A 16,585-nucleotide genomic window follows, 5' to 3' on the forward strand; every position below is an offset into this window, starting at 1 on the left:
GATGTTTGCTTTCTTGGTCGACGCGTCTCTGCTGAAGCTCGCGTTTCCCCGCCAAAAGTAATTAAGTCTACGCGTTTGGACCGGTCCGTGCACGAAGCGCCAAACCCAACCACGCGGATTTAAGTACAAAAAAAAGTCGAATTGGTATATCAGATGACTCTCTACTCCAAAGCCTGCTTCTGCATCTCAGCCCTACTTCCCCCTCGCCGTAACAGGAACCTGCCCCCCAACCCACCTCCCACTCATTCCTCTCCTCTCCTCCCCTCTCCCCCCAAGACTCCCAACATCCTCTCTCTCAACCGCCGCCCTCCTAAGAACCTTCAACCACTCTCCAGTCCTCGCACGCATCCGACTATGCATAAACGCCTTCGAGCACTTGATGTGGTAGTGCAAATAATCCCTAAACAACTGGATCTGGGAGATCGTTTCCCACTGTGCTGAGCGCGTTAGGTCGGCGATGGGAGAGGGAGAAGGGTTGGTCGAGGGGTTGGCGGAGGTGTGTCGTGGGAAGAGGATAAACGTGACATACCCCATCCCCTCATCCTCCCCCAACCCAATACTCTCTAAATCCCTCGGCGGTTTACCGGTCGTGTACAACACCTGCGGACTCGTCTGCAATGCTGGCCGCCTCCTCGCATCCACGAATTCCTGTAAGAAAACCTTCCCGAAGACGCGGTCGGTTTCTTCGCGGAAGTGGGTAGAGAAGATGATTGTTGTGCGGTCGTGGGAGGGGAGGAGGTAGATTGCTTCGGTGTCGCGGTAGTGGAGGGGGAGGACTTGGGGTTTGGGGGCGGGGGTATCGGGGGAGTCGGCGGGGTTTGGGAGGGAGGATGAGATGGAGAAGGCGTGGACGAAAGGGGCGGAGAGGGCATGGCGTTTTAGGAGGGAGATTTCGTGGATGAGGAGGGGGGTGTTTTCTGGTGATCTTATTAGTCATTTTGTCTTCCTCCGAGGTCACTCTGCACTCTGAGTAGAGGGAGGAAATTATCGTGGACATACCATACTCCTTCTCAACATCAACCTCCAAACTCCAATCCCATCCTTCCTCGACTTGTCCCTTAACAACCCCCCATCGTCCATAAACTTCCTCCAGCACCTTATCAACACCATACCCCACCAATTCCTCCCAACACTTGATCCGGATCGAGACGATGATCTTTGATTTGGATTCGGGGGTGGAGAGGTGGAAGAGGACGCCGTCGAAGTCGGTGATGATTTGGTCGAGGGAGGCCGTACGGGGGGTGGAGTTGTTGGGGTTGGAGGTGGAGGGAGGGAGGAGGCGGTCGGTTAGGAGGGCGGAGAGGAGGATGTTGTGGTAATCGAGGAGGATCATTGCAATTGCTTGTTGCTGGGGGTCGGTCGTCGCTCCGTCGCGCTCAGGACGATGACGGTCCCATCCCCGGCGCAGTTGCACCCGCCACACCAGCATGCCGCACCGACGCGATACCGGTACGAGGAGTACTCCAGGCAAAGAACGAAGAGCAAGAGCAATTGCACCGGCTATACCACCAACCAGATCACCATGTCTTCATCACCATCACCAACACTGTACATCAAGAACCTGGACAACCACGTCAAAAAGGTATGCATCTCGAAGCCGGTTCTCGATCTGTGATTCATTGCGCCGTTTGATGGGTTGTTTTTCATACACTAACCCAGATTGCAGGATGATCTCCGATTATGTCTCTACTGCCTGTTCTCGACATACGGGCCCATATTAGATGTCGTAGCACTGAAGACCAAAAAGATGCACGGACAAGCACATATCGTCTTCCGGGACGTTCTTTCCGCAACAACGGCTATGCGCGCATTGCAAGGACAGGAATTCCTCGGGAAGGAGCTGAGGATTGATTACGCACGGTCGAAGAGTGACGCAACTGCCAAGCTGGACGGGACGTATAAGATGCCGCAAGTGATTGCAGTGCAGGCTCAGGAAGGAGATGTATCGGCGCCGCATGGTGTCAAGAGACCAAGAGATGATGACGAAGAAGGGGAAGCGGATATGGAGGAGTAGGGGAGCAAGGTGATGGAAAAGGACAGGAAAATAGGTGGGTCCAGAAACGCCAGAAGGGAGATGTTCTCTGAGACGTATTGCAAAACGCAGAACAAATGCCGGCAGCTGCACAAGATTACGGACTGTCACATCGACGGATTTCACACGGGAAACATGATATCAGGATTGAAAAGCTAAGATATACCAACGCCATGCAAGCATGTCACAGAGAGATACACAATAAACGACCAATTGAGCATTCCATCACTTCTTAAGCCCCTTCATCAGCCATTTAGGGATCTTCTTCTCTTTCTTTTCCTCCTTTGACTCCTCGACATTCTTCTCCTCGACTGCGGCCTTGGATGCTTCTTTCATCTCGACATCTTCTAGAACCTTTCCCTTAAGCTCCTGCCCTTGCGATGCCAATTCCTCCTTCAAAACGCTTTCCCGGCCGCTTGTAAGCTCATCCCAGATCAACGTAACCAAACACTTCGTAATCCCAACGCCAGCGCCAAGTTCCTCCCCAATCGTGATTTCATTGCTCTCCAAAACCTTCCTGGGCGGCATTCCAGTACTCAGATGAAACTTCTTCTCCACAACTCCGCTCTTCAAACTCGACCTCACAAGCTCGAACAACGCACTCGTTCCTTCCCTGACGCCAAACACCGCACCCAGTCTCGCCCCATCAGGCAGCCTGACGCTAACCTCCATTTCCGTTACATGCTTCGGAATCCGTCCTTCTTTCTCTTTGAGCTCACGCGCGCGCTTCTCCCTTTCTGCAGCAGAGAGGAATAGTCCGCCGTTATCGAGTGCTCGGGCACGGGCAGTGAGAGAAGCTTGGATGGCTCGCGCGTCTGCTGCGGTTGGGTGGAGCTCTGGCTCGGCGGGTAAGGTGGCGGCGTGGGGTGTGGAGGACGTGGGTGCGTTATATACTTTGAGAGAGCGGTGATTCGGGCCCGCCGGGTGTACAGCAGGCTCTGGGGCTGGTAGAGCTGCCTCCGCCGTAGCTCGCCCTGTTGGTGAAGGTATCGGTGTCGTTCTGCTAGCCGGGATCGAGGTCGAGGTGACAACCCCCATGACAGGAGAATCGTCGATGGGCGGCAAAGGTTCTGTAGACAGACTGAACGAGACCTTCAAGATATGCTGCCCGGAGAACAGGCCGCGACTGCTCAACGTCGTACTCTTCAACAAATCCGGCTCTCTGATGTCATCATTCCCTATTCTGATCACCGGCTCCATCCATTGTCCACCCTCACCCTCCCGTCTTACAATTCTAATGTCCTCTGTCTCGTTCGCTCTCAGTACGTCCCAAAGTGATGTCGAAGCTGGAAACTTCTTGATCAATCGCTTTCCGTCGGCCAATTGGACGGCGATTGTGACAAGTGCATTGGCAGATCTGGCTGGTCTCAGGATCATGTCGAGCTTTGCGCCTTGTGGCAGATTGGCATGGCGGATTGGCAGCGAGAGATCAAGTGTGGTTTTGCCGTGTCTGGATTTGCATGTTAGCAGGCTACGAAAGGCTTCGGGAATCAGCATACTTCAGCAGGTATGATTCGGGCGAGTCGGGAAGACTGAGGTGTTGACATGCTTGAATGAGAAGGGAATTGAGAGAAGTTGTTGGCGTCGGTTTGGCCGTATACTTCTGTGTTGGCGATAGAATGATTGTGATGTTTGTCGACATGGATAACTGCTGATGGGATGATTTCGGTTTACAACGACGTATACTGTACGTACATACGTATTGCGGGGATGTACGTAGGCGATCGCACCCGCCACCCTCAGCCACACTCGCTGGGGAGGAGTGGTAACCGCCCAGAAGGAGAAGGTAGACTGGAAAGGAGGACAGGGAACCGGTGGGGAAGGGAAACGGGATGAGGAAAATCATGAGGCATCGCAATATTGGAGCATATGAGGCATTGGATGTACGATATGGTGGGACAGACAGAGCAGAAACAGATTTGATACCCCGCGCAACATTTTCTACGTGCAATCACTGATGGAAGGTTTCACAGTAACGGAGAAAGCACGCATGCTTTTCTTTTCAACATGCTATTTTAGTTCATGGAAACACCACCATTGGAAGTGCTGTGTCAGTACCGGTTCATCGACCGATTTCCATACTATAACGAAATGCCAGAAAAACTTAATGCTCTCACCTCTTCTCTCCCTCAACTTCCCACACCCTGCCCACACCCTCCAATATCTCCTTGCACCGCCCCACTATGTAATCTAGCCAAGTTAGTCGGATGAACGCAGTATGACTCCACATCCACAAACCGAAATCAGCCCTCGCCCCTGGGTCATCACCAGATCAGTCCCTGCTCCTACCAAGCTTCCTCTGTGCTCCATCTGCAATTTGTGCATCATGTACCTCGAGTCATCGCCGGACGACTTCAGTTGCTTCTTGTATGTATACGCCTGGGCTTTCTCCAGAAGGCAATCGTTGCACTACGAGAAATGAATATCATTTCAACGGTTACTCGTATGGTTACAGACAGCTTCCTGAGTCGGGACAGTCATCTGAGCTGCTGAAGCCGCCTAGCGCGATTTTCCCTCGCCGAAGCGGCGCGCGTGAGTTTCGGTCAGGTCGGCCAGGACTCGAGGATTGCCCGATGCGGCGGAATAAGTCAACCATGATGAGGGAAGTCAGATGACATCTTCTCGTTGAAGTTCTGATGTTTCGTCCTGGATCAGGTCTCCACGACTATAAAGTGAGGCCGTGATCCTTGCGCGAGTGAGTTCTGCATTCGATTTTCTCTTGTACCGACACGCAACTGCAACAACACTTCTCCAACCAAGGTCAAGTTCTCGACGAAGCAACATGAAGCTCTTGAGCATCACTGGTGTTGTGGCGGCCACCCTGTTCGTTACGACTGGACTGGCGGCACCCGTCCAGGAAACCTCCACACGCGCCGCGAGCGTCGACTTCATGGCCACAGGTATGAGCATAACCGTCCCGACGAACGTCAGCCGCCTTCAGCTCGACGTCATTTTCGCTCACAACTATCATCGTGGTATCATGGCCCTTCCGCCTGTCTCTTACTCTGACAAGCTTGGGAGGAAATGTGCCCACTGAATTGAGGAGCTCCCGGAAGTCAACGCCACCCAGGACGGGTATGAACGTAAAGGGGGACACGATCACCAGTGGCCTACACACGAGCATGAGGGTCACGAGCCGTGGCATGACCAGAACAAGACGCTCGGTGAGAAAAGAATGTTGTGGCACGACGCGGTAAATGAGGCCGGTGTGTTTTCCCTATTCTTGCAATGATCCCAAAACGAAGCCCAGAACAATGGCGACATCGCATTTGGCTTTCTGGATATCTACACGGCTGTGAACACTGAGGAAGAATACGGACATCAGGACTTTGAAGGGGAGCATGTCACGATGTCGAATGCAGTTGAGCTTCTGACACAGATCTTGGACGCGTCGACGACCGAGGTAGGGTGTGCGACGTATCTGATCAAGGAGCCAACAGAGCAAAGAACCCAGCGGAAACGTCACGGCGCGCCTGCTCCTGTGCACGTATTCGAGCTCGAGTTCCCACGATGCAATCTCTAACGAGCCTGGGGTATTAGTCAAGAGGGACTCGTGGTGGCGGCTGCTGCTTGTACATATTTAGATCTCTCCGGACAGAGGATGGCTTCGAATCCCATCGTGTTTGCGTTGCATGAGAGAGTAATCAAAAGGTCGTTGCGGCAACTTTATGGTAGCTTGAAGGGGTCTCATCGCGGAGTTAACACCTTCCTGAGCACTGCTCCGGAGTTGGCGGCTGAGCTCAAAGCGGATAATCGTTGGTATGCTAAGTGTGAGACTGTTCCACCGCCAGCCATGGAGCACAGAGAAGAGCAAACACACAAGTTTACTGGTGAACACCAGCACGCGGAAATTGTCATGGACTATTCCACGGACTTACCAAGCTAGAGTTCGACGTCCTCTTTACGCACAAACTGGTTGCGAGCCCTTCACTGTGAAGAACCCTTGACCTGGTCAGAGACTTTGGCATCGAAGGCTTCCGACTGGATTGACCAGATGGGCATTCAAGCTACCGAGTATCCCAATGGAACCGAAGTTGGAACAAATTTCACTGAGTTAGCGACAACGATGCGACAAGAAGGCGTCCTGTATTACTACAGCGCTACAGGTAACACGACGGATCCGAGTTACTGGTACAGTCGAGTGGAAGGAATACGAAGAACTTACGACTACACGCAAATCTCCCGGCGTGTCTCGTACACAAACACCAGAACGATGGAAAACAACACCGCCGTCAAGGTCGTCGGGCATCAACTGCTCAAGGCGACCTTTGCGCAGGTTATTTGCAAGGGGACCACGCAAGTGGGGTGTGCAGTGCCCAACGAAGGCTTCTTTGCGTGTGCCCATGATCCCGTCGGACTTCTAGTCGGGGAGGATCCAGTGACGGGGGTTGAGCCTGCGCATGAGTCTGCTCCGAACAACACGGGGTACAGTTCGCACGGCATCGAGTGGCATGTGTAGTGAGGAAGGCTCGTTAGATTCGGGTGAGATGAGCATTGTATTGACGTGGGAAGGGAGCAAGAGGTTCTGAAGTAATAATAAACACGGCGTAGATTATGATCACCGGCAACGAGACTGAGGTCTAGATCACCATGGCCAAACACGACTCCGGTTGATGCCCGTGTCGTTGACTGCGTGGGAACGAAGGCTCCATAATATTTCTCACGCGTTCTTGGATTGGATACAGCAAAAAAGGAGATTTAGGGTTAACCTTTGCTATCGCCATTCCGATCGTCAGCTCAGAGGATAACCGCGGGTGCAGCCCTGGCGTAGGGCACGTCGAACCATACCTAAGGATGTGATCTTCCTGATTTTGTATTCGTCCGAAGTAGATATAGGCATGCACATGTACTTTTGCTACGCTGTAAATAAGAAACGCCATAGATATAACACCCAGACTATGCCTTCCTTTCTTCTTCTGCCTCCTCCGTGACCTGATCTTGCTCTGGTCCCTTCTTCTCCTCATCATTCTTAGTGTCCTCATTTTTTGGTACCTCAAGCTCCAACTCCTCCTTCAGCCCAGGTAAAAACTTCGCCAACCTTTCCCAAGTCCTCTTCCACACACCCGCCTGTCTTTCAACGGGCATACCTTCCGTTTGTGACTTCATCACCAACAAGACATTCTTGAGACTTTCAACAACTGCTTCGTCATCACCACCCTTCTTCACCAAGCTCTCCAGAGCATCAACGATTCTCATCCACAATTCGACAAGATCCTCCTTCGTTACCAAGGTACTGAGGTGACGAAGGAACACCTTGCAAAGCATACTGCCGGCCAGCACACGAGACTCTGCCATTCCGCGCTTATCGGACGCAACAACCTCGGGTCGAAGAAGGGACTTGATGAGCTCGATCAAGACTGTATCGAACACACCCTCGATCCATGGTCCTTCAGCTGCCGGGATAGGTTGGAGTAGAAGGCGTTGGAGATGCGAGAATGCCGAAGCACGAATTTGTCGACATGGGTTAGTACACTCAAGTCCGAGTGCTTCCAACAAGGGTGTGTAAAACCTTGTCCATGCTTCTTGATCATCCTGCGACAACTTCGAAATATTGGAGTGAATTCCATAAAGCAACTCAACGCTCGCAACACTCCTCGATACCACAGATGAATGGGGCTTCTTCTCCTTCGATGCGTTTTGTGAGGTACCCTTCTTCGATGCCACATCCTGCATCTGCTCTGCCTGCGCACCGATCTCGCCAAGGGTAGCGAAAGCTGCGAGAAGCTCGACAACATGAGGGAAGTTCTCCGGAGTAAGCTTGGCACCGTGCGTTTCCGTCGCTAACACCTCCGCAATCTCAAAAATCTGAGGATGGCAAGTGTGATTTCCAAAGATGCTTCGAATGATGGCGAAGAGCTCCTCGGGTGAATTCGAGATAGTCTCAGCAGAAGCGGAAGATGGTGCAGGAGATTTCAACAGATCAACGATGCCCGTAGCTATTGAAGGCGCGATCTTCTGCAGAATAGTAGACTCAACAGTCGCAATGTCCTGCATCACGAGTTGAAGGCGCAAAGCGTCAATTGTCTCTGGAGTCTTGCACAGGCGGAGAAGGTACGCAAAAGAGCGCTCGACCATCAGCTCATGCATCCTCGAACTCTGGCGCACGACATCACGAAGAGCCTCGAAGACATCGGCAAGAAGCTCCGAAGAACCCTCACGGAGTGCCAGACCAGAGGCAACCTCAAGCATAAGCAACTTCGAAGGGTCGTAGATAGACTTCTTCTCTTCTGCGCCCGGCGCTTGTGATGCGCTTAACCTGGTCCTGCCAGCTGCCTGTTCGGCAGGAATTGGGACAGGCTGCGCGACCTCCTCTTCAATCGACGCATACACCAGTCCTGACTCCAATAATTGCTTTGCAGCAGCAATGTCCAACGCCATGATATTGGCACCTATGTCCTCCAAATGACACGCATCGATACAGTCCGCCGCGATAATTGTAGCCTCAATTTCCTCTCTCGAAGGTGGCGCAGGCTCGTCGGCCCCGCTCGACAGATACGAAGCAAACGTCGCAAAGAGACCAACCTGTTGGTTCTGGTTTGTCTTCTTCTCAACGGGTGCCTTGAGTGGTATAGGCTGAATCACCAAAAACTGTCTGATCGGTGAGAAAGTCTCGGGAAGGAGGCCGTTACTGAACAACGTCAGACAAATCCGGAGAATTTGTTTCCATCCCTTGCGGATCGTCTGTTCGTGTCCCTTGCAAACTGCAAACAGGACGAACGCGGCCTGCATCGCCCGGTCATTGCGACCAAAGTCGACAGCGAGCTTGCTGACGGTGATCTTCTGTCCCTCAGTCTCCACCTCCACGTTCGCATCCGTGCCGGGCGGCTCATCAGTAGCCAACGTGCTAATCTTCGCCAAGCAGAGGATAATATGGTCAAGTACGTCGTACAGCTCGTATTGCGCCGCAATATGCGCACACTGCTTGAAACCGGTGATGACACCCGAAAACACAGCATCATCCGTTGTCGTCGCAAACACACACGCCAAAGTCGAGATCAACGGCTTCCATGTAGCAGCAAACATGTGCTTGTCGTAGATATTCGTATCGCAAATCGTCAGCGAGCCCGTTGACTCGGTCTTCATCATCAACTCTTTCCACGCAGCCTCGAAACCAGCCTTCGTGTCTCCGTGTTCCTCAGCAATGATGATCTCGTTGTTCGCGATGGCGTCATAGACCGCTTGCAAATACACCTTCTCGAAATCCTTGCCATCATTGACAGCCCGCAAATTCCGCATGTAATCCTCGATCGCCATCCGCTTCTTGACTTGCGGGTTGTGAAGATCAGTGTTAAGCATAATCACCGAATAGGACAACACGAACGCCGCATCGGCCGTCGCAACAGGACCCTCCGGATTACACTCGTGGAACCGACTAGCGAACTTCTCGACAACACGCTCAATCTGCTGCGACTCTCCAGGCAACCTGAACTTCTGGAGCATCACCCTCAATGCCTCGTCAATTCGCATATCATGGAAGTCAAACAAGTCGATAAAGGCATACAAAGTATTCTTGTTCGCCGGCTTCGCCAGGTACTCTCCCAACAACGCCTTATTGATCCTCGTCGTAGCCTTAAAGAACGCCGCGATAGCTTTCGGGTCACTCGCATCCTCGATGATTCCCTGTTCCGCCAAGTACTTGATCCCATCCTTTGGCTTCTCGTTAAATATCGATGCACCCTTGATGATGGTTTGCTTCCTCTCCCTCTGCCTCAACAATACATCTGGACTTGGGTATCCCTCATGCTGTCCATCCACAGGCAACTCCAACCTCTCAAACATGAACCTGACATACGCCAACAATGCATCCAAACACAGCGGACTAATACTCGCTCCACCCGCCGACACCGACGCCGCAATCGACTGCGCATCCGGTACCGCATTCCGACTCAACAACCCGACAACATCCTCACACAAATCCATCCGATCGACATCACAATCATAATTCACAAACAAATCAACCATGTAAGACGGAATCCGCATCAACCCACTCACGCACTCCACCATCATCTCCAATACATCCATCCCCCTCATCGCCGGTCCCATGCCCAATTTCTTATTCTCCTTTACCGGGACGGGGGTACTCCGCCCACTCGACATCATCCGAATCTTCGGCGCAACAGGAATTCCCTCATAGAATACCGCATCGACACCCGGAACCTTCGGGAGTTCGTTGTTGAGACGGGGATGCAGACATCCCACGACATACTCCAAAAACACTTCCTGCTGTAACTTCAATCCAGTCCGACACGTATGCAACAACGTACTAACGACCTTTAGCGTCATGCCCAAGATGAGTGGATGGTCCATTTTGACCTGCTGGAAGAGGTAGCGGCAGAGGTCGTCGCTGATCAGAGCGTGGAGGGAGGGGAAGGTCGTGATGTGGGAGCCGGCGGTTTCGAAGGCGACGTCGAGGATACGGAGGGCGGAGAGGCGCATTGGGTTTGTGTGGCGGAGGTTGTGGGGGTCGAGGAGGTAGTTGAGGGTGCGCAGAACTTCGCGGACGGAGTGGAGGGAATAAGGGCGGATGTAGACGTCTTCCGTGGTCGCGGCGGCGGCGGCGGCGGTGGTATCATTGCTTGTTCTGGCGGTGTCGATGGATGCTTTCTGGCCGTTTTCCTGTGCGGATCCTCCTTGTTTCTCTGGTAGCTCCGGCAAGAGCGGTTTCTGCTCCTTCTCGTTCTCATGTACAGACATTTCACTCCCCGAAACACTCGGCGTCCCCAACCCCTCCACCTCCATCACACTCCCTCTCTCCTCATCCTCCCCAACCGGAATCTCCTTCAACCTCTCAAATATCTTCTGACAGATCCCCATAAGCGTCATCTCCGCCGCCCGTCTCAAGACTTCATTCAGCCTCATCTGGTAACACATGATCAACGCCACCTCGACCATTTTGCAAACACTGTCGTCGTCCAACACGGTGTGTCCGACGCCGTTGAAGGTGAGTTCCATCACGCGGAGGAGACGGAGGAGGACGACTTCGTCTTGTGCGGTATCTGTTGCTTCGAATTTGCATTTGGTGATTGTGTGTGCGAGATCTCGGAACGCTAACGGTAGACGGGGAGATGTTGGCGTGAGGAGATCGTAGGAGAGGATTTTTGTGATGGAGGAGAGTGCGAGGGAGGTTATTGCGCCCGAAACGTTGGGTTCGCGGATCACGGCGAGGAATGGAGAAAGTAACCTCGGTGCGTCAAAGAGCGTGATATCCGCACACGTCCCAAGATCCTTTCTCAGTTTCGTAAAACCGACACTCAAGGGGTCTCCAGTCCTCTCCGTCATCCCCGCACTCCGTCGTCGACTACCCCCCAATCCACCCCAGAGTCCTCCACCTCCATCTTCGCTCCCGCTCGCACCACCGAGGATAAAACTCCCCGAACTCCCATTATCTCGGGCGGCTTTCCGCATTGCGGAGGTGACTGTGACGATTTCATTTATGACGAGGGCGATTGGGTTCATGGAGCAGGTTGGGCGGGGGAGGGTAAGAGAGGGTGCGCTCTGCGAGAGAGGGGTGCTGGGGAGGGACATTTGCTGAGATAGGCAGGAGACAGACAGGGTATATGCGGGTGATCTGTGGTCCTGTCTCGCGTGAGCCTTGGAGTTGGGGGTGTTGGGTGGGTATTTGATGTTTTGTCTGCTTTTGTTGACCTCGGTGTCGTGCAGTCGCTGATCAGCGGCGGAGTGTAACGTGTACATTCTTGGCGATGTTTGTTCATATTGTCAAGATTAATGTCAATACACATCCATGTCTCTTTAGCTCAGCTGGGAGAGCGTCAGACTGAAGTGATTCAGTCATCATATATCTGAAGGTCTCGTGTTCAAGCCACGAAAGGGACATCTTTTTGTCTTTTAAGGGCAGACCGTGGGAAGATGCCGTGGTCGTCTCCAGCAGCCATCCGCTATCATCTATCCATCTATCTATTTGCCTTACGTGTCGCCTCGCCAGACGGTGATTATTCTCATTCTCGTGACGCAAGGCCCCAGGCACACACCCGGGTACGACGAGCGCGCCAAACACAACGGCAACCCTCACGTTACGGCCTTTAAGCTTATTCTGCCTCGGACACAACACCAACACCATCACCATCACCCTTGCAATAGCGACGACGACGACGACGACGACGACGACGGCGGCAATTGCAATCGATCAACAGGATCATCCAAGCAAGCGTTCACTGATCAACAGCGCTGGGCCTGTGCGCGACGTGACGCGGTAGCGACGACGACTCAACACCTCCCCGCTGTGCGGCCGAGCCACGAAACACGACTCTTGATTCCACCCTCACGAATAACGCGATGTACAAACCACGCAAGAAGCCCTCCTTCTCCCTCCCCACAAACGGCCGACCAAACCTCTCCTCCTCGAGTCGGTACAGCATATCCCCCTCCCGCTTCGCACCCCGCACATCCCGCCCTCCCCTCCTCCAACGACCATACATCCGAGTCCTTCTCTTACTATGTCTACCAATCATCTTCTTCCTCGGCCTATTCCGCCACGCAATCTTCGAATCAAGTCCAGCATTCGGCTTCGAATACCCCGATACCGACTCCATCTTCCACTACGATTTGAATTCGGTGGGAGGAACCGCACGAGGTTGGGAACGCGAGGAAAGGATCCTGTTTTGTGTGCCGTTGAGGGATGCATCACAACACATGCCCATGTTCTTCTCGCACCTAAATAACTTGACATACCCCCACCATCTCATCGATCTCGCATTCCTCGTCTCGGAATCAAAAGACAACACACTCGAGAACCTCATCTCGAATCTCGAAGCCGTACAAGCCGGCCCACAACCTTTTGGGCGCATCCAAGTCCTCGAGAAAGATTTCGGGCAAGTTGTGGGACAATCATTCTCCGACCGACATGGCTTCGCGGCACAAGGACCTCGTCGTAAAGCGATGGCGCGTGCGCGGAATTGGTTACTCTCCGCCACGCTGCGTCCCGAACACTCCTGGGTCTACTGGCGCGACGCAGATGTCGAGACATGCCCACCCACGATTCTGGAAGACTTGATGCGGCACAACCGTGATATCATCGTACCGAACGTGTGGAGACCCTTACCGGACTGGCTGGGTGGTGAACAACCATACGATCTCAACTCCTGGGCCGAGAGCGAGACTGCGCTTCAGCTGGCTGCAACGTTGGACGAGGATGCCGTTATCGTCGAAGGCTACGCCGAATACGCAACATGGCGCCCCCACCTCGCATACCTCCGCGACCCCTACGGCGACCCCGAAATGGAAATGGAAATGGACGGCGTAGGCGGCGTCTCAATCCTCGCCCGCGCCCACGTCTTCCGGTCCGGCTGCCACTTCCCCGCCTTCTCCTTCCAAAAACACGCCGAAACAGAGGGATTCGGCAAGATGGCAAAGAGAATGGGGTACGATGTCATCGGACTCCCGCATTATACGATTTGGCACTTGTATGAGCCTAGTGTGGAGGATTTACAGCATATGGCTGAGATGGAGGCTGAACGGCTCCGAAGAGAAAAGGAGGAGGCGGAGGCGGTACAGGCTGCGGAGGAGGAGAGGGAGGAGTGGAATAAAGACAAGGTTGCTATGCAGGGGTTGAGGACGGATGGGGAGGTTAGGTTTGAAGTTGAGGATGGGGTGGGGAAGAAAGAGGTTGGGGGTGGGGAGGAGGGACCGGCGGGGAAGGGGGCGGGGAGTGGGACGCATCAGGAGGTTCAGCATGATCTTGTTGAAGGATTAGGGCTAGGGGGGGTGCGCGTTGTTGATGAGGGGTTGGGGGATAAGGGGATTGGAGGGGTTGAGGTTGAGAAGAAAAAGGTGTAGATTTATGACTGAAGGGAGGATGGAAAATTGAGATCATAGCAGAGGATGGAGACTCGGGGAGCAAGATGATCAGGGTGATGTAGATTTGTATTTCGCATTTTTTTGCTTCTTTTTTGTTTTTGCTTTTTCGTATTACCTTTTCTAGATGGGGCGCTTTCCTACTGTGTGGGTTAATACAAGATACTGTATCCTCAATCCATGGCCAACGTCACGCGTATCATGCTTGGTCTGTACACGTAGGGAACTGGATATATTCTCTGTACATACATGTAGGTATGAATTGATACTGTGCGGTCTTTTCCAAATCGTATTTGTTCGTATCTTCCTTATAGGAGGAAAATTTCGTCTCTTCGCCGATTATCGAGTGGTGTGACATCGGAATCTGACAAGAACGTATGGTTTGATGGACCCTTCAACTCGTTATGCCATTCATCGCTGCTAGCGCTGCCAACCTCTCCTTTTGGTACCCGGTATCCGGATCTTGTACGCCATAGTCCTCGAGACATGTTTTACCCATCGCTCCTGATCATCTCCCTCGAGAATGCGGACGCGATATACCGGCTGGCAGCACGAATATGACGAACAGGTCATGATCAGGGCTCCTTGATGTCTTGTAGATCCAACACAGCACATGGCATCGTTTCGGGTCGGCGACGATGGTGTGCGTCTGCGTACGCGTGTCTGATGACGAGCAGCAATTCTCACTGCCCTATCTCGCACGCGGATCGTCCTGTCATACCCCTCTCACTCCCCCTTCCTCCCCTCCCAAAACCCCTTCCCATAACTCACACACAACTCCTCCCCCTTCTTCACCTCCATAATCGCCCAAATAGCCATCCTCTCCTCCCCACCCACCACCCTCGTCTCAAACTGACAATTCGGACGATCCCGTACCCCGCGGTAGTCATTCACCATTCGCGCCTCATTTCCCATCTTACTCGCGTCCACGCTTTTGTTGGGGGCGAGACGGATGTCGTAGTCGGAGGTTGGGTCGGTTTCGGCGTCGGAGTGGACGTGGCCGAGGTAGTCTACGACCCAATCGCCTTTCTTGAGCTTCTTTGCGGCGAAGAGGCCGCGTTGGCCATTTGCTGGGTGTTTTGGGTCTGTGATCATTTTAATTCGGACATTTGGGGAGAGGCCTTTCGTTGGTGGTGGAGGTGGTGTTGGGCGGATTGGGAGCGTCCGAGGGGAGTAGTGGAGATTGCAGAGGTAGAGGACGTTTGTGGGCCAATTTGCGGGGGGCGGAAAGGTTGGTTGGCGATTGGACATATCGAATTTCGAAAGAGGTGGCCGAGAAACTCTGAAGCGGAATTGTTTTGGTGGGAGGTAACGTTGAACGTTGAAAGACGCTAGTGTTGCTATTTTTAGAAACGGTAAGGGTAAGGTTTATATCAGGAGCGTGAGACTTCCGGTCCGGGTCGGACGTAGGTGATGAAACTGAGCAGCTGACCAAGAAGATAGCGGATGAGTACAGCCTTCCGACCATGATCACGTCAAAACACCTAGACTCGCCTCAGCCTATAAAGAGCAGGCCTAGGCGAAGTACGCTCTTGAACTTCAGTCCACCATCGAACGAGTTTCGAAATCACCTTTTTAGAAACACGACAGGTATGGTTCCCCGGTATTATCAAACAATCACCGTCCCGGAAGGCATTCCTTCCTCGGACGGTCGCTGGAGTTGCCTTCATTGCGTCAAAACCTTCAACTCGGTTGAGGGTGCGACACAGCACATGAGAAGCAATAGTTGTCAGCATCTTTATTACTGGTGCAAATGTGGCGGTAAACATAAGTTCTTCAAGACGGAGGGTCATATACTTTGTCACGCCTTCGATGGTTGTCCGTTAACTTTTTCAGGCGTCAATGTCTTTACGCAGAGCATAATCAGCAAGGCAGTGTGCGGATACTGTGGGCAGCAGACGAAGAGCCGAACCTACAACGGTGTCCAGGATCACATTCAAGCTGTGCACAGTCGTATAAGCTGGTCGTGCACCACTGACGAAGGCGTGACCGTCTACTTCCGCTACCAGCAGGACTACCTCGCCTACAAACACCTGACTTCCGCCTGCAAGAAGAACGCGTTCAAAGATGTTGAGCTCTTCGGGCACTTTTTGGATGATTAACAGCTTTCGCTAGTCTGTCGTTCCTGCGGCAAGGCAATTGGAGTGAGCGAGGTTACAGATCATGTTTGCGAGAATGTCGACGAGGAGAAAGAGGAAGTGGGGTCAGACGAGGAGGTCCACGACGAGCATCGGTAACTTCATGATCACTTCCTTGCCAAGATATGGTCCGAAGTACCGGAGGTGAAGAGATCCTTGCGGTTCAAACCTTTTTCGGGGTCTGCCGCAGTGGATCTCTCCGTCTCTGGCATGATGCTCTTGTCGTTCGCACGTATGTCAGGGTGTGACGGAACCTTTCTGTTTTTTCCCAATCGAGTATCAATACATTCCAATACTTCCTTGACTGTGCTACCTTGATGATACAACTTTACCTTGTCTTCATGATTTCTATGTGAGCTCGATCTCTTGTCTTGACAGTGCTCGATGCCAGCTTGCTAGGTGCCTCTAGAACGACTCTTTCCCACAACGTTTGTTTTTTTGAATGTATGATTTTCAGTGTTGGCCCTCTCATAAAATGTCTCTTTAGCTCAGCTGGGAGAGCGTCAGACTGAAGTGATTCAGTCATCATATATCTGAAGGTCTCGTGTTCAAGCCACGAAAGGGACATCTTTTTGGCCTTTTGAGCACTTCGACTGGGTGTCGT

At 52.8% G+C, this 16,585-nt stretch overlaps 8 protein-coding genes and 2 non-coding genes across 10 annotated transcripts; 6 read left to right on the top strand and 4 right to left on the bottom strand.

The window, feature by feature from the left end:
- Positions 1-192: 192 nt before the first annotated feature.
- SAICODRAFT_34607 (P34-Arc-domain-containing protein) lies at positions 193-1,333 on the bottom strand (the record flags this gene model as incomplete). Its single annotated transcript, XM_019168372.1, has 2 exons — positions 193-917; positions 1,000-1,333. The coding sequence occupies 2 exons, from the start codon at positions 1,331-1,333 to the stop codon at positions 193-195; spliced, it is 1,059 nt and encodes a 352-aa protein (XP_019025116.1).
- A 122-nt stretch (positions 1,334-1,455) lies between these two features.
- On the top strand, positions 1,456-2,252 carry SAICODRAFT_29929 (RNA-binding domain-containing protein). The gene is made up of 2 exons (XM_019167530.1): positions 1,456-1,582; positions 1,667-2,252. Exons 1-2 carry the CDS (start codon positions 1,523-1,525, stop codon positions 2,012-2,014), a joined length of 408 nt encoding a protein of 135 aa, XP_019025117.1. The 5' UTR covers positions 1,456-1,522; the 3' UTR covers positions 2,015-2,252.
- On the bottom strand, positions 2,175-3,704 carry SAICODRAFT_18570 (uncharacterized protein). Its single transcript, XM_019165974.1, has 2 exons — positions 3,532-3,704; positions 2,175-3,482 (listed from the first exon to the last, which is right to left on the bottom strand). Exons 1-2 carry the CDS (start codon positions 3,672-3,674, stop codon positions 2,258-2,260), a joined length of 1,368 nt encoding a protein of 455 aa, XP_019025118.1. The 5' UTR covers positions 3,675-3,704; the 3' UTR covers positions 2,175-2,257.
- Positions 3,705-6,026: 2,322 nt separating this feature from the next.
- On the top strand, positions 6,027-6,717 carry SAICODRAFT_229198 (uncharacterized protein; the record flags this gene model as incomplete). Its single annotated transcript, XM_019166662.1, has 1 exon — positions 6,027-6,717. The coding sequence occupies one exon, from the start codon at positions 6,027-6,029 to the stop codon at positions 6,489-6,491; it is 465 nt and encodes a 154-aa protein (XP_019025119.1). The 3' UTR covers positions 6,492-6,717.
- Positions 6,718-6,828: 111 nt separating this feature from the next.
- On the bottom strand, positions 6,829-11,709 carry SAICODRAFT_91273 (Sec7-domain-containing protein). Its single transcript, XM_019171744.1, has one exon. The coding sequence runs from the start codon at positions 11,555-11,557 to the stop codon at positions 6,929-6,931; it is 4,629 nt and encodes a 1,542-aa protein (XP_019025120.1). The 5' UTR covers positions 11,558-11,709; the 3' UTR covers positions 6,829-6,928.
- A 67-nt stretch (positions 11,710-11,776) lies between these two features.
- On the top strand, positions 11,777-11,866 carry SAICODRAFT_t54. The gene has a single exon. It is a non-coding gene; the product is annotated as a tRNA-Phe (tRNA).
- A 230-nt stretch (positions 11,867-12,096) lies between these two features.
- Positions 12,097-13,550, top strand: SAICODRAFT_29931 (uncharacterized protein; the record flags this gene model as incomplete). The annotated part of the gene is made up of 1 exon (XM_019167531.1): positions 12,097-13,550. A coding segment is annotated over exon 1 (1,133 nt), but the record flags the coding sequence as incomplete, so codon positions are not given.
- Positions 13,551-14,169: 619 nt separating this feature from the next.
- On the bottom strand, positions 14,170-15,136 carry SAICODRAFT_29933 (SET domain-containing protein). The gene has a single exon (XM_019167532.1). The coding sequence runs from the start codon at positions 15,092-15,094 to the stop codon at positions 14,570-14,572; it is 525 nt and encodes a 174-aa protein (XP_019025122.1). The 5' UTR covers positions 15,095-15,136; the 3' UTR covers positions 14,170-14,569.
- A 122-nt stretch (positions 15,137-15,258) lies between these two features.
- SAICODRAFT_220883 (uncharacterized protein) lies at positions 15,259-16,141 on the top strand. Its single transcript, XM_019166514.1, has one exon. It carries the CDS (start codon positions 15,310-15,312, stop codon positions 15,943-15,945), a length of 636 nt encoding a protein of 211 aa, XP_019025123.1. The 5' UTR covers positions 15,259-15,309; the 3' UTR covers positions 15,946-16,141.
- Positions 16,142-16,458: 317 nt separating this feature from the next.
- SAICODRAFT_t55 lies at positions 16,459-16,548 on the top strand. The gene has a single exon. It is a non-coding gene; the product is annotated as a tRNA-Phe (tRNA).
- The last annotated feature ends 37 nt before the right edge of the window (positions 16,549-16,585 follow it).

The sequence above is a fragment of the Saitoella complicata genome (assembly GCF_001661265.1).
Source record: "Saitoella complicata NRRL Y-17804 unplaced genomic scaffold SAICOscaffold_8, whole genome shotgun sequence".
NCBI classification, from domain to species: Eukaryota; Fungi; Ascomycota; class Saitoellomycetes; order Saitoellales; family Saitoellaceae; genus Saitoella; species Saitoella complicata.

Coding starts and splice junctions, on each gene's coding strand:
- SAICODRAFT_29929 (XM_019167530.1), top strand. CDS start 1,523: ATGTCTTCATCACCATCACCAACACTGTACATCAAGAACCTGGACAAC. Junction 1,583..1,666: donor TGGACAACCACGTCAAAAAG/GTATGCATCTCG, acceptor CCCAGATTGCAG/GATGATCTCCGATTATGTCT.
- SAICODRAFT_18570 (XM_019165974.1), bottom strand. CDS start 3,674: ATGTCGACAAACATCACAATCATTCTATCGCCAACACAGAAGTATACG. Junction 3,483..3,531: donor CCCGAATCATACCTGCTGAA/GTATGCTGATTC, acceptor ATGCAAATCCAG/ACACGGCAAAACCACACTTG.
- SAICODRAFT_91273 (XM_019171744.1), bottom strand. CDS start 11,557: ATGTCCCTCCCCAGCACCCCTCTCTCGCAGAGCGCACCCTCTCTTACC.
- SAICODRAFT_29933 (XM_019167532.1), bottom strand. CDS start 15,094: ATGTCCAATCGCCAACCAACCTTTCCGCCCCCCGCAAATTGGCCCACA.
- SAICODRAFT_220883 (XM_019166514.1), top strand. CDS start 15,310: ATGATCACGTCAAAACACCTAGACTCGCCTCAGCCTATAAAGAGCAGG.